Raw genomic sequence first — 14,549 nt, 5'->3', positions numbered from 1 at the left:
AAGCGTAACAAAAATAGATTTCTTCTATTAAACAATTATAGACTTCTAAAAATATTTTTTCATTGTTGTTTCAAATCAAATACACTTTTTATCGAATAAGGCCCCCACGTTATACCACAAGGTGAAATGGTTTTCGTTGCAGTTACCAACCTACAGACAAAATATAAGTTACCAATATTCGAACTTTACAAAATGTAAACGTAGTAAATGTATAATTATTTGGTATTACACTTCTGTAATTACAAAAATATAAATGCGACGAGTCACACTCGTCGCCAGATTAAACATAAAAACTACAAACTGGGAAACAAGTTAACAATAATTATGCATATAAACAAATTTCACCAATAAAAAGGGCAAGGGCACTATGTGCCCCGCTCGGCTGTCAATAAATAAATACAACTGAACTGTCAATATTAAATATTCAAGACGTAACAAACTGTTAAAGTTGCATCTTTGATATGTTAACGATTATTGTATATATTAAATCTAAAACATTACAAAAATATATTGGATATATCGTTGTATATTTCAGTATCAATACTAATAAAATAAAATACAAGGAAAACATAAATTATTATTAATATGCGAGTTATATGCTATTTGTTACATTTGTACTCTGGCTTGCACCTTTTATTGATCGTAATCGTAAATTACTCCAACATACTCCAATATATAGGTTGTTTTCTAATTGGTCTTATCTTGGAAACTACTTATTTTTGACATATTGTAGTCAGGGAGAGCATTCCACAAAAATATCTACTTTGTCGGGGACGTGACGCGTATTGTATATATGGCAGTTACTTTAATAAACTGCAATAATCTGTATTACATTATAACGTTGGATTTATAGCTAAGTTATCACGCCAAATATCGGCTTCTTAGCTTTATCAGAAGTGTTAAAAAACCGGCCAAGTGCGAAGGGTTCCGTACCATTACGCAAAATACGGCAAAAAAATCATGTTTGTCGTATGGGAGCCCCACTTAAATATTTATTTTATTCTGTTTTTAGTATTTGCTGTTATAGCGGCAACAGAAATACATCATCTGTGAAAGTTCTAGCTATCATGAGATACAGCCTGGTGACAGACAGACAGCCAGACGGACAGTGGAGTCTTAGTAAAAGGGTCCCGTGTTAAAAAATCGGCCAAGTGCGAAGGGTTCCGTACCATTACGCAAAATACGGCAAAAAAATCATGTTTGTCGTATGGGAGCCCCACTTAAATATTTATTTTATTCTGTTTTTAGTATTTGCTGTTATAGCGGCAACAGAAATACATCATCTGTGAAAATTCTAGCTATCATGAGATACAGCCTGGTGACAGACAGACAGCCAGACGGACAGTGGAATCTTAGTAAAAGGGTCCCGTGTTAAAAAATCGGCCAAGTGCGAAGGGTTCCGTACCATTACGCAAAATACGGCAAAAAAATCATGTTTGTTGTATGGGAGCCCCACTTAAATATTTATTGTATTCTGTTTTTAGTATTTGCTGTTATAGTGGCAACAGAAATACATCATCTGTGAAAGTTCTAGCTATCATGAGATACAGCCTGGTGACAGACAGACAGCCAGACGGACAGTGGAGTCTTAGTAAAAGGGTCCCGCTTTTACCCTCTGGGTACGGAACCCTAAAAATAGCGTCACGTACCTGACACTTTTTTGGGACTAATTTGTTTCAAATGAACTGTAATAATGTACATTGTATATGACCAATCTGAAAACCCCTTGTGGATTGGTAAATATCACTTGGTGTAACTGCCTATTTGAGAATAATTTATGTGCTGCTATTGAACATGACTAGGGCCAAGGAAGACCGCGGCACACGTGAACACATAACATAATATAATAGTGTGTGCGCGGTCTACCCTCGCAGGAATTATCAAAACATCCATGGCTGGATAGCCACCGAACCATCAGAGCGTTCTGATCGGATCAAATTAGCAACTTTTAAAGCCTACCCATAATTGCCTGGCTACTTTTTTAACGTACATTTTAGCAATTTATTGCCACTACTCTGGCATATTTTAAAACACTAACTGCGAATTTTGACCGGATCATTCGGTGGCTATCCAGCTTATCAAATACAATGCGACATATTCTCTAATAATAACTATTATGGAACATTGTACTCGTAGAATATTTTGAGGGAAATCTTTTCTGATATCTTTATCTAGAGATGTATGTATTTCTAACTTCCAAAATGTAACGAAATGCGCAATTTTAAGGCCTAACTTATATATTTTATTATTTTTAGATATATTTGTGTTTTTTAGTCCGCGATCTTTTAATGAGGGTGATTTGAACCTGGACTTTTTGATGCCAAGAATATTGATAATTTGAATAACGGAATTTAGACCATTGAAATGGAACTCAAGTACCTGTTATTCTAAAATGTATATAATACATTTAAGAGCTATGAAAACGGATATACATTTGTAGAACTTTATTAACTACATATTAAAATTTTCAGACGTATGACATGCGTGTAAAATTCATGGCTCGGAACCGGTTTTAAAAATAGCTGTAAATACTGGTATTACTGGTTTATTTCGGTTTTACTCCGAACTTTCACATTAAGAACGCTAACGTATTAAGAACTTTATTGTAACATAAATAAACCGGTTTATTCGACGAGCGAGGAGATGGCCGGCCGGCCCAGTGGTGTGCCGCGTAAACAATGACACCGACATACCGGTTCTAAACCGGTTAATATAATAAGAAATTTATAGAAATGTTCTCCTAAAAACTGGTTTACAAATAACGGTTTTACGAACGAAACCGAAATTAAAAGGTTTTGCGCCAAGCCAAGTACATGATAACGGTTTGAAAATTTTACCGGTTTCCGGGCCTTGTTTTATTATTTATTATGGTACAAAAAGAGGCCATTTCAATAGTAAAAATCCCAAATTAACAATAAAGATAAAGCGAAGTATATAATCATACATATTAAAGGATATATCAATAAAGATTTCTGACATTGCAGCACACACTTACATTACAATTAATAGCGTACATTACGTCACCTGTACCATCGGTATGGTCGCTTCAGAAATAGAAAACCTAACTCTCACTAACCTAACGTAGTCAATTAAAATCTAGACGTAATTATAAGTTTGCTTTGAGGTAGATTAACAGGGCGTCCGCTTGGTACTAAATCTCTGTAATTTTAATGAATAAAAGTTAGGTACTCTGATCCCATCTGTATTATTTTGGCCGCGATTAAAATGTTGTCTTGGGGTAGCCTTATATACAAAAGGCATACAAAAATAGGACAAGTATCCGAAATTTTACCATGTGGACGATTGGCAATTTTAGAAAGGTCCGAAAGCACATCAGTAGATATCAGTGCCATTCTTAACGTTAATCAGTTAGTTACATGGTGCTCCAATTTTTAGGTAGTTATTTGAAAACTGAACGAATTATCAGCAGCTAAACAGTGACGCGCTAACTTGTCAGCGCTAAGCGGTGCGGCGGACGCCCTGACCAAATTTTTTACAGTCCTATTAACCTAGAAAGATTGAATTATTTACATATATCTATATTTACGAAGCGTGTAAAACTTGGATCTCGCCATTTTTCCTTCCTAGACATACATGGATCATAATTCAATGGTTACCTAATATACGAGTTACTGTTTTTTTTTTTTGCAAAGTTATCTTTAAAAAATTTACACATCTAAAACAAAATGCAACGGGAAATGAAATCTTGCTGATAAAAGACACATTCCGTAATACAAAAAAATTTAGAAATATGCGCCTATAGATTCAGGTAACACGATCGCTGTGATATTTGATGACGTCAATCGCATATGATTTCAGGATTAATAGTTTGATAGTGATTTTATTTGAAAATTATCTCTTGCCACACGATAGTCAGAAAAGCAATGAAAACGCAAACATGAATAGAAATTCTATACTCTATAGTTACATTGTCCAAGCTATTAATATTTTTGAATAATTAAATTCCCCATTTTTAAGTTAGATTAGCTTTTTGAAAGTTTCACTGAAAATTCAAGGAAGAATGTAATCATAATCAACAACAACAACAACAAACAATGTAATTAATTTCAAATGCCTATTATAAATGCGAAACTCTGTATTTGGCCTCTTCAGGCTTAAACCGCTGAACCGATTTAGATGAAATTTAGTATGGAGATAGCTTAAGTCAGGAGGAAAGGATAAACGATATTTTTTATCAATCATCATCATCATTCAACGCAGACGAAATTGCGGGCAAAAGCCAGTGTTAAATAAATGATAGACTAAAGGGTTCGCTTGGTCAATCAATCCTAAGAATTGGCGAAGCATATTTTTACAAAACGACTGCTTCCCGAATCTTTGAGAATGCCTGTGTTTGAGGATAGTCCGACTTCCCCACTGTAATTTTTTTACAGCGAAAAGCTGGTGGCATATATCTATGCACTCGTGGTTAATACATTTTTGGACGTCATCAAACATCCATCGATCGAAATTGCTCGATTCGTTCGAAAAACATGTTAAATTATGATTTCACCATCGTCCGCAATTGAAAATGTAATTTATGATCCAGTACAATTTCTAATATTCAGCCGCGTCCATACCGAGCGAACGAACGACTAACGGACGCCTGACGTTTGTGCGAACTCGTTACTGGTCATTCGTTAACTTGCTGGTGTGGACGACACACCTTTCCTCGAAATCCAAGTTATAATTTCCCTACTTAAATCTGACACGCTCGAGTCATTGTATATTATGTAATTTGGCTTATAATCCTAAAACACATGCCAAGACAATTTGCAACGGCAGTTTTGCAATAGAATTATTGAAAGAATATTAGCAAAAAATCCCCGATTACATATTTTTCGAGAGAACATTCATACTTATTGTCATTGTTATTTAATATGACAGGGATATCACAGCATCACATGAAAAAAATAAAGAACACGATCAACCATTCCAGAACATTCTTGATTCTATATTTTTTGGCACATTTGTTGTATGAGAATGTTATGCTGTAATATTTGCTTGCCAAAGGTGGCATTCCTATCCAAAATATGCGGGAAACATCTATTCGGATTAATCTGCATACTAGCTTTGCATCCGACTTATGGCCTCTCCAAACGTCACCGATAATCGCATGCGATTTGCAATACATTGCGGCGTTTGATCGATCGATTGAATTCGTTGCTCTTACTTAACCAGCAATTATCGAAAATCGCATGTCATTCGTTGCAAGGTCTGTAGAAGCCTTTATTCGCAAATTAATCTTGTGAATCTTTATTCGCAACGAAGTTGTGCGGAAAAAACGTTTTTGCGGATAAACGCTAGTAAGCTAGGAAGCTCCGAGCGAAAGAAACTGATTATAACAAAACTAGGTAGGTATTTAGAATTTGTATGATACTTATTGGTTTTTTGATGGTTTTAAAATGTTTTTTACTACTTTGTAATTACCGTCATACCATCAATCAATGTAATAATATTCATCATTTCAATGAATTTCTATCGCCCGAAAACTCACCTGCCAAATAGGTAGCTGAATTTCAGAACCAATTAAAATAAGTCTTAATTCTAAGGAAGCAGCCGCTTCTGAGGTATTTATGATTTTTTTTATTGCATCCAGTGTCTCATGCTTTCAAGTGGAACTGAATATTACAAATGTTTTTTGAACACTATACTTAAGAAAGACTATTTCTTTACCTTAACAGATCTGATGTAATGCCACTCCAGCAGTTAATCATTTATAAATAGATACTAGCTTTGATATAATTTTTTCTAAAGACGACACGCACCTCTAAAACATATTGTATAGCATGCCGCCTTTATACGAGTTGTTGAACCCCTGGGTCTCCGGTACAAATCAGTAGTCGTAACAAATGGCGCAGATATTCCAATAAATTGCAAAAATAATTGAGAAATAGTGTATTTCGTGCTTTATATATTTATTCAAAACGACGCGACAAGTGCAGTCAGAAGCAGAACATAGCATTTGAACAACACGCAAAGTATTCCTATAAAAGTGCCCAAAGTACATTACAATGAACATTTAGTTTCAATGTAATTTAAACCATTAAAATAAACTAAGTAGCATTTCTATTGTTCGTAAAAACTTTAAAAGTGGTGATTTTTAAGCACAAACAAATTACATACAACCTGTTCGTAAGGTGCGTCCAAGCCAGGCGAATATGCGGCTAGCGCGCCATATGCGAATCAATTCGCGAACTGCATCGTGTTCGCCAAATCTCACGCACCTGTTGGACCTACCCATCGTCTGTGGTAGCACTAACTCCATAAAAACGTAGTTCCCATTTCCATCCCTAGTTTATGTTTGTATGGAGGAGCTGTCCACAATTGTCTTAAACAATTTTACTTGAAAATATAGCATCAGCTGCGCTCATATTGCATGTTATGGTTAATTGTGTGTACCCTGAATGCTCCTAGAGATTCAACAACTTGTTTCACCAAAATTAGCTCAGTATCAACTCGGCCACCTGATCAAAGGCCCTCGAGAACTACTCTACTGCACCCTAGCTCAGAGTTGGTCCCATAATACTCCATAACGCCACATGTATACGCTATAAATAAACAATATACAATTCCGAAAGTACATACACGACTAGACCACTTATTCATGTAGAATTCGGAAACATTTTGGTATACCCGACACGTACAAATATACTATTTTGGCAATAACCGGTCCCATACCTGTCTCACGCGGAGAGGACATTTCCATACTCTATAGCTAGACCACTTACCTAATGAGGTAGCATAAATGCTAGTGGGGCGGAGGGGGCGGCGGCGGCGGCTTGGGACTCTGCGAGGTCTGGAACGCCTGCGTGAAGGCTGGCAGCCTCTGCCGCTGCTGACCCGGTTCTTCCCGAGGCTCCTCCTCAGGCAGAATACTCAGCATCTGCGACGCCAGGCCCGACGGTCCTTCCCCGGGATCATCGAGCATCAAACTGCTGGGCAGTAGCTCGGGCAGCGGCTCCGTGAGGTACGGCAAGTCTGGCGCGGTCTGGAACGTCGGCGGCACCATAAACACCACCGGGAAGTCCATCGGCAAAAGCTCACAGCTGGGCGACGTGGGCCTCTCTAACTTTATTTCCACCGGCTCCAACTTTATATCAAAATCTGGCGGAATCTCCACGATGATATCAGACGAGGGCACCCTGGTCGGGCCCTCGGGGGTTGGGACTTTTGGTGAGGGTGATTTCCAAGCGTAATCTGGACTTTCTATTGCATACTCGGTAAAGGATGTTGGCTCGGGTATCACAATTTCATCAAAGGAAGAGGCTTCTGGTGTAGGGTCCTTCGAGGTGCCAACAGCTGCGGATCTCCATGATTCTTCTGGATGAGCGTTTTTAACGTGTCTTACTAGATGATCTTTTCGGCCGAATTTTTGAGGACAGTGTGGGCACAGGAAGTCTCTCCGGCCAGTGTGCACAACTTGGTGGCGTCGCACATCCTTCGCTGTAAAGAACCGTCGCTCGCAATAGGTGCAAGTAAATTTTTTGTCAGTCTCATTTTTGACTGTCCGACTACCTGTATGGACTTTTAGGTGATAAACTATATCTTGCGTAGTAGTAAATACTTCATCACAGATCTTACACTGCAGGTTGCCTTCCTCAGCCGAATGCAGCGCCGCATGCTTCCTATAACTAAGTAGGGAAGTGTATGATTTCCTACAATCTGGCCTCTCACATGTGTATAGCTTTTTGACAGGATTGTGAACTCTGACATGGTTAGTGAGATGATCTTTTCTATTGAATGTTTTGCCGCAGACGTTGCACGCAAAAGCTCGGGCCTCGCTGTGGATGAGATTATGTCGGACGAGTTTGAATTTAGAGTTAAATCGCTTATCGCAGAGGTCGCAGGAAAAGGGGAGCTCGCCGGTGTGGGAGAGGACGTGCTGGCTGAGCTTGCCGGGGCTGGAGAAGCGCTTGTCGCAGGTGCCGCAGACGTGGCGCTTGGAGCGGTCACGGCGCGCGCGGCGCTCGCGCGGCTCGGGCGGCGGCTCGGGCGCGGCGGGGTCGTCGCGTCGCCGCGGCAGGGTAGGCACGCGACGCGCCGCCTTCACGGTGCGAAAGCACTGCTTGATGCCACTGGGCCCGGGCGCGGCTAGCGCCACGTAGTGCAGCTTGGTGCCATGCGAGCCGTGCGGCGGGTGCGGCGGGTGTGGCGCGTGCGGCGGGTGCGGCGGCGGCGGCGGCGGCGGCGGTGGCGCTAGGACCGTCTTCGGCGCGGCGGGCGGGGACTCCTCGTCCGCGCCCCGCCCGCCGCCGTCGTCCCCGCCAGCTCTAGGGTTCGGAGGCGGACTGGCCATCTCGCGCACATTTTTGACGCGCTTGCCCTATATCGCCGTCCGGGTAGCTCGCGTCGTGGCCGTTTCGTCTCCGCGGTGGCGTTCACTCGTCGCGATGGCAGAAAACATCTCTGTCACATTGACGGTATGGAAGCAGTTTTTCGTATTCGTGTCACATGGCTGTGGACGTATTTCTCGGTCCCGTATGCGAATTTCACTAAACCGTTTGTCGAGCTTATCTCCCTACGCTTTTATTCGTAAGAAGAAAGGAGAGAAATTGCGAAAAACGATTGAAAAAAGGCCTTTTCCAAAGAAATACGTAGCGCTTGACATCGAAATGTCAAAATAATGAAGCCATAGAGCCATGTCAAAAAAAGTCCGCGGGATTTATGGTTCATCTCTAGTGATGCGATCATAATGATGACTTTGGTATGTCAATGATTTTATTAATGATAATGATATAAATAAACCGTACATTTTGACAAATTAAATATAAATTGTAAAATATGGTGAACGTACATTTGAATGCTCATTTTTTTCAATTGCAATATTGTATTGTCCGTGTTTTTGGATTAGTTAAATTTATAAAATGTTTTGAATGCTAGTAAAGGCAATAAATCTCACATGCTTGAAAGTAGTTATGGCGAGATCGTATAAATTTTCATTGCGCAAAGAATAAATTTACAAATGCTCTTGAGGAAAGTTCTTGGCTGTTTATCTAGTCACTCAATCACATTTCGATCTTTTACTTAAAAAAAAATTAAACACTATGCTCTATGCTCGAAATAAAACTGAAAACTGTCAAATAGTTGAAAATAACCTGATCATTTCTATCTATTTTAATTATATCAAAATAATCAAACAGTCAATCTACATTTAGAGTATTGATTTATTTTATAACTGTAAGCTAACACCGAAAGGTAAGTATCATCGGCGATATGATATATTTCATATACACTCCAGACACTAGTCAATAGTCATGGCTCAAAATATTTCATGGCTGTAACTAAAACGATTTCTGTTGTTTTTCTTGGCTCTAAATTTGTACGGGTTCTACTCTATAATAATAGTTAGACTAAGGCAACACCACACGGAATGTAGTTTATACGTAAATCGCGCACCCTTTGTTCAGTTTTAGAAGATGTTGATGATACCTATAATACTATTTTGCTTGCCTTTCAGTCATGTCGGAACAAAACGTAGCCGCTGGATCGCCCGTCGCCTCTGCTACTGGCATCGAGGAACGTTCGGCTAGCATTGCTCCAGGTATTTATTTTACATAGATACATTTATCAAATTCACCCAAAAGGTAACCTGCCTATAGGACTACTGTGTAAAGCCTTTCATTTGTATAATCATGAGAATAATATTGTTGAAAGCATTTAAACCTAAATAAAACCCTTTTTTCTGTTGAAAATATTGTGAAATTGCTGAATAATTTCAACAGCAAACTTAAAAATGAATTGAATTACTCTTTCAAAGATAAGATGGATTAATCTTATCATTAAAGGTGCAACAAGGATCTTGATAATTGTTTGCATGACATAATTAATAATTCAAGCAAATAAGTTTGCTATCACTGATTGTAGAGTACAAAAGTCATTTGTGGCCATTGGCCACATAAATTTTTAGGGTTTCGTACCCAAAGGATAAAAACGGGTCCCTATTACTTGGACTATTTCTTTCAATTACTAAAGCTGACATGTATCTCATGAACCGTGATAGCTACACAGTTGAAAGTTTCACAGATGGTGTATTTCTGTTGCCGCTATAACAACAAATACTAAAAACAGAATAAAATAAATATTTAAGTGTTGTATGGGATAAATAGATATTTATCCCATAGAACAAACGTGATTTTTTTGCCATTTTTTACGTAATGGTACTCACTCACTTGGCCGGTTATATAAAATTTTTAGGACTAAGGAGATGATTAGGCTTGATAACTTTTGCCATATATATATAATCAAGAGTCAAGAGTCAATATATTCTTTATTCAAATAGGCCTAGCAACAAGCACTTATAAATTGTCAAGTTTTAAATATTACCTTAATCTAAATATCAGAGCAATTTATTGATGCAGTTATTATTATTCTTAAAAACATTGAATTATTATAGATATGTCAAACTTAATAATAAGAATTAACAAAAGGACCGTCAAACACAAAAATTGTATAAAAAATACTAGTCTAGAACCTTTCTGGTTGGACAAAAGCAAAGGGGATGCCGACACAAATTTTTCATCGGAGTGATGTTATTATGACACCTATTTTTTATTGTGTTATCATAGAGAATACGCTAAAATAAGCATGTTTTGTAGGAAAAACTTTTCTCTAAAATCAAAAATGGATATATCTATCATTTGGAACAGTAAATTTAAGTAACAGAGACGAGATAGGTGCGACGACGAGCGAAGCGAGGAGGAGTGTGTTAGGTTGACCGCGATGATCACAGATGTTATTGTACCTACTAAAAAAATTTTTTTTAACCCCCTTTGCTTTAGGCCAACCAACTTTCTAGAATAAAAATCTAAATGTCAAAAAATACGGATTACCTAATATAGGTATTCATTGAATTATCAATTTCATCATTATTAACACAATAATAAATAATTAATTATTTTCAATCACAATCCCACGGTGTTTCATCATTCATGTAGTCTTGTGTGCTATAATAGGCTTTAGAGATAAGTTTACGTTTTACATATTTTTTAAATTTATTAACAGATAATTCAGTGATGATATTTGGAAGTTTATTATAAAATCTTACACAGTTACCCAATGATTTTTTAATTTTATGGAGCCAAGTGAAGGGTACTGCAAGCTTATGCTTATTTCTAGTATTAATGTTATGTATGTCACAGTTTTTCTTAAAACTGGCAATGTTTTTATGTACATACAGAATATTCTCATAAATATATTGACAGTGCACTGTCATTATGTCAATCTCCTTAAATTTATCTCTAAGTGAGTCTCTATGGTTCATTTTATATATTGCTCGAATAGCCCTCTTCTGCAGAACAAAAATGGTATTTATCTCTGAAGCACCACCCCACAGTAAAATACCATATGACATAACGCTATGGAAGTAACTAAAATATACTAATCGAGCTGTTTTCACATCAGTTAACTGACGGATTTTGCTCACTGCAAAAGCTGCAGAACTCAGTCTATTCGAAAGAGTATCAATATGGGGACCCCATTAGAGTTTAGAATCTAAAGTTATACCAAGAAAAACTGTACTATCAACCAAGTCTAATATCTAAAGTTGCCATATAGAGGGTTAAAATTAACCTTTTCACCTCATAAGAATTACTTGAAGTGAAAAGTTTTTGATGTTGAAGGCTTATTACATAGTGGGGGGGACTATTTAAAAGACAAGGATGATCCAAACCAGAAACCACAACTATATCATGCACATAGCTATTAAATCATTGTAATATAAATATATCTATATATTTTTTAAGATTGTAAATGTTTTATTAGTAGTTATGGAATAAAAAGGCTTTTTATTTAATTTATAATTTTATAATATAAATATATCTAGGAGGATTTCTCTTATAAATTTATTTTTCTTTTGCTCTACAGTGTCTACAGTGGACACACGCTCCCTTGCGCGTTGTATGTTCTGCCATTTTGTGGACTAAATCGGAAGCTTAAACTTGCCATTTACACTTTGCGCCAATAATCAAGGGGCTTCTGTGCTGCCCCCTAAGATCCCTATTTAAAGTATTTGTTTTAGTAGTCACAATGAATTTTCCATAGGCTCTGCAGCATCTGCTACTTCTGAGGAGAAGGAGAAGGTCTACGGAGGCTGCGAGGGCCCAGACGCCATGTACGTGAAGCTGGTCTCCTCGGACGGCCACGAGTTCATAGTGAAGCGGGAGCATGCGCTGACATCTGGCACGATCAAGGCTATGCTCAGCGGCCCCGGACAGTTTGCAGAGAATGAGGCCAACGAAGTCAACTTTAGGGAGATTCCGTAAGTTGCATTTAAAATGTTTTTTTTTTCAAATACCTATGTTTAATCTCGACTGTTGGCAAAACTAAAATTTTGTTCACCTTTTCCCCACAGATCCCACGTCCTCCAGAAAGTGTGCATGTACTTCACGTACAAGGTGCGCTACACGAACTCCTCCACCGAGATCCCGGAGTTCCCGATCGCGCCCGAGATCGCCCTGGAGCTCCTCATGGCGGCCAACTTCCTCGACTGCTGAGCTGGCCAATAATATCTAAACACAGTGGCGAAGCGGCAACAAAGTCCATCTTGCAAGCCGGAAAGGCATTACAGAAGTGTTGCTTTTTTACACTTCTGATAAAGCTATGAAGCCGATATTTAGCATGACAACGTTTGAAAACTTAGCTTTAATTCTGCAGGTTATTAAGGTAGCTGCGGTACGCGTCACGTCCCCAACAATGTAGACCTTTGTGTAGAATGCCCCCGAAGTTATACTAACTTACTTTTCCTTGTCAAAATGGGCAAGCCGATGGGAATTGAGTTATGTGAACGAGTCGCCACTTGAAGATTCGAACTCAATTTTCTTGCAAGAGCTATACACGGGCATTTTTTTAACTTGTACTTTGAAGCCTATAAGGTTAATTTACCGAAGTAGCCAAAAAGATTGTATGGACGACATTGCTGCCTCACCACGCATGACAGCCGTATGTTGCATTAGGAATTCATTATACACGATGAAATTTAATCAGGGATTAGAAAAATTGGTTCCTGATCACCAATTAAATTTCATCGTATTATCAATCTTATTCACAAATCTCGTTCAAACTAGTCTTCCAATGTAACATACTGTACTGTTGTTACGTGGCGGTGCATCATAAACAGTGGTAGTTGAACAATTTTGTAATTAAATATAATTCATTTAAGCATATTAAGCCAACATAGCTGAAATATAAATTTATCAACCGATTTTTTTAGTCCCATATCGAGTTTTGTGCTAATAGTATTAGAATTGTATTTTCTTGATCTTTTGACCGCTTTTTTCATGTCCAAAAATGTCACACACACGCCAACATCATTGGTACTAGCAAACTCACTCGAAAGCGATGAGGGCTATCGTTTTTTTGCTCACCAGTTTTTTTTTTTTTTTTCATCTGGTTTTTATGGAGGCTTTGGACACTCTAGGTGAACATGTCAGCCTCATGGGTGCTATCATAGTTCCCTACTCAAGGGAGAGGTCAATAAAGTGGTAAACACTGATTGCTTTGTCCGATATAGGCTCTGCCAACCAACAATTGATCTGTCCATTGTGCATGGAGCCCAGGCTACCAAAAATTCTTTTTCTCAAGTCCGAATTCCGGACGCATTCCAACAACACGTGAGACAAGTCATCAGTCTTCTGACAGTTTGCGCACAGTGGTGACGATTTAACACCCATCATGCACAGAAATGACGCCTCTGTTGATGGTGGTCCAAAAGACTAAAGAACAGCTTGAAGTGACAAGTGACATTTGACATTTCGAACTATGGAAAAGACCACCATCTACACTAGCGCCCCTAGCGGCGAATTCATACGCGTTAGCCCTCATTAACTGAGAATTATAAGTGTTTTTGGGCCGGCACAAGATGCCTATATAGGTTCCGGTACAAAATAAACCTTACTACATTGTAATAAAGTTCACTATTGCGTGTGATATAAGATAGTCGTGGCGGCCAAAAGGATTCGTGTCATTCAGAGTCTGTAGATATGATTCAAACTTGATATATTATTTGTAAAATCAAACAATTAATATTGTATAGTTTTTAGAAGCACTAGAATAAATAAACTTAACAGAGTAAACTTCTTTAGACAACCATGCTTTAAACGTAATATTGCCACATGGAATGTATGAAATGAATTTATCATTCTATTTACTTTCTTTACTCCTGTGAGGTATAAAACCGTCAGCTATTTTTCCTTTAGGTAGGTAGGACTGTAGGACGTCGTCAGAAATATGCGATGGATTGTCAAATTGGTATCGTCAATGATAATTAACTGTCGAGTTGTTATAAGGCCAGGATTACACTTGTAAGTTTTACTTACGTAAGTAGGGACACAGCTATACTAAAGGATGAAATATGAATATCGTTATCTCATTCTAGCAAATAGCTTTGTCCCTACTTACGTAAGTAAAACTTACAAGTGTGATCCTGGCCTAAAGGCAAATTGTAAGTAAGCCTTATGTAAACGCCAAAAAGTATAAATTGTGTATTGTCTGACAAGAGTCGTAATATGATTCTTGCGATGTCAATCTGTAGTTGCATTTTCTTTTGAGCT

The 14,549-nt window shown here is 38.2% G+C and overlaps 2 protein-coding genes across 3 annotated transcripts; one reads left to right on the top strand and one right to left on the bottom strand.

Moving 5' to 3' along the window:
* Window positions 1-1,391: 1,391 nt before the first annotated feature.
* Window positions 1,392-8,664, bottom strand: LOC134751197 (zinc finger protein 628-like). Its single transcript, XM_063686575.1, has one exon. The coding sequence runs from the start codon at window positions 8,297-8,299 to the stop codon at window positions 6,752-6,754; it is 1,548 nt and encodes a 515-aa protein (XP_063542645.1). The 5' UTR covers window positions 8,300-8,664; the 3' UTR covers window positions 1,392-6,751.
* A 394-nt stretch (window positions 8,665-9,058) lies between these two features.
* Window positions 9,059-13,363, top strand: LOC134751032 (elongin-C). Of its 2 annotated transcripts, none has more exons than XM_063686365.1 (4): window positions 9,059-9,198; window positions 9,459-9,544; window positions 12,052-12,259; window positions 12,353-13,363. In XM_063686365.1, exons 2-4 carry the CDS (start codon window positions 9,463-9,465, stop codon window positions 12,492-12,494), a joined length of 432 nt encoding a protein of 143 aa, XP_063542435.1. In that variant the 5' UTR covers window positions 9,059-9,198; window positions 9,459-9,462; the 3' UTR covers window positions 12,495-13,363. The 2 variants fall into 2 exon arrangements, with proteins under 2 accessions (XP_063542435.1, XP_063542434.1); XM_063686364.1 differs by having other exon boundaries at window positions 12,043-12,259; window positions 12,353-13,362.
* The last annotated feature ends 1,186 nt before the right edge of the window (window positions 13,364-14,549 follow it).

Source organism: Cydia strobilella, chromosome 21, assembly GCF_947568885.1.
Source record: "Cydia strobilella chromosome 21, ilCydStro3.1, whole genome shotgun sequence".
NCBI classification, from domain to species: domain Eukaryota; kingdom Metazoa; phylum Arthropoda; class Insecta; order Lepidoptera; family Tortricidae; genus Cydia; species Cydia strobilella.
Note: the sequence above shows the minus strand (reverse complement) of the source record. Positions and strands in the feature narration are given on the sequence as shown.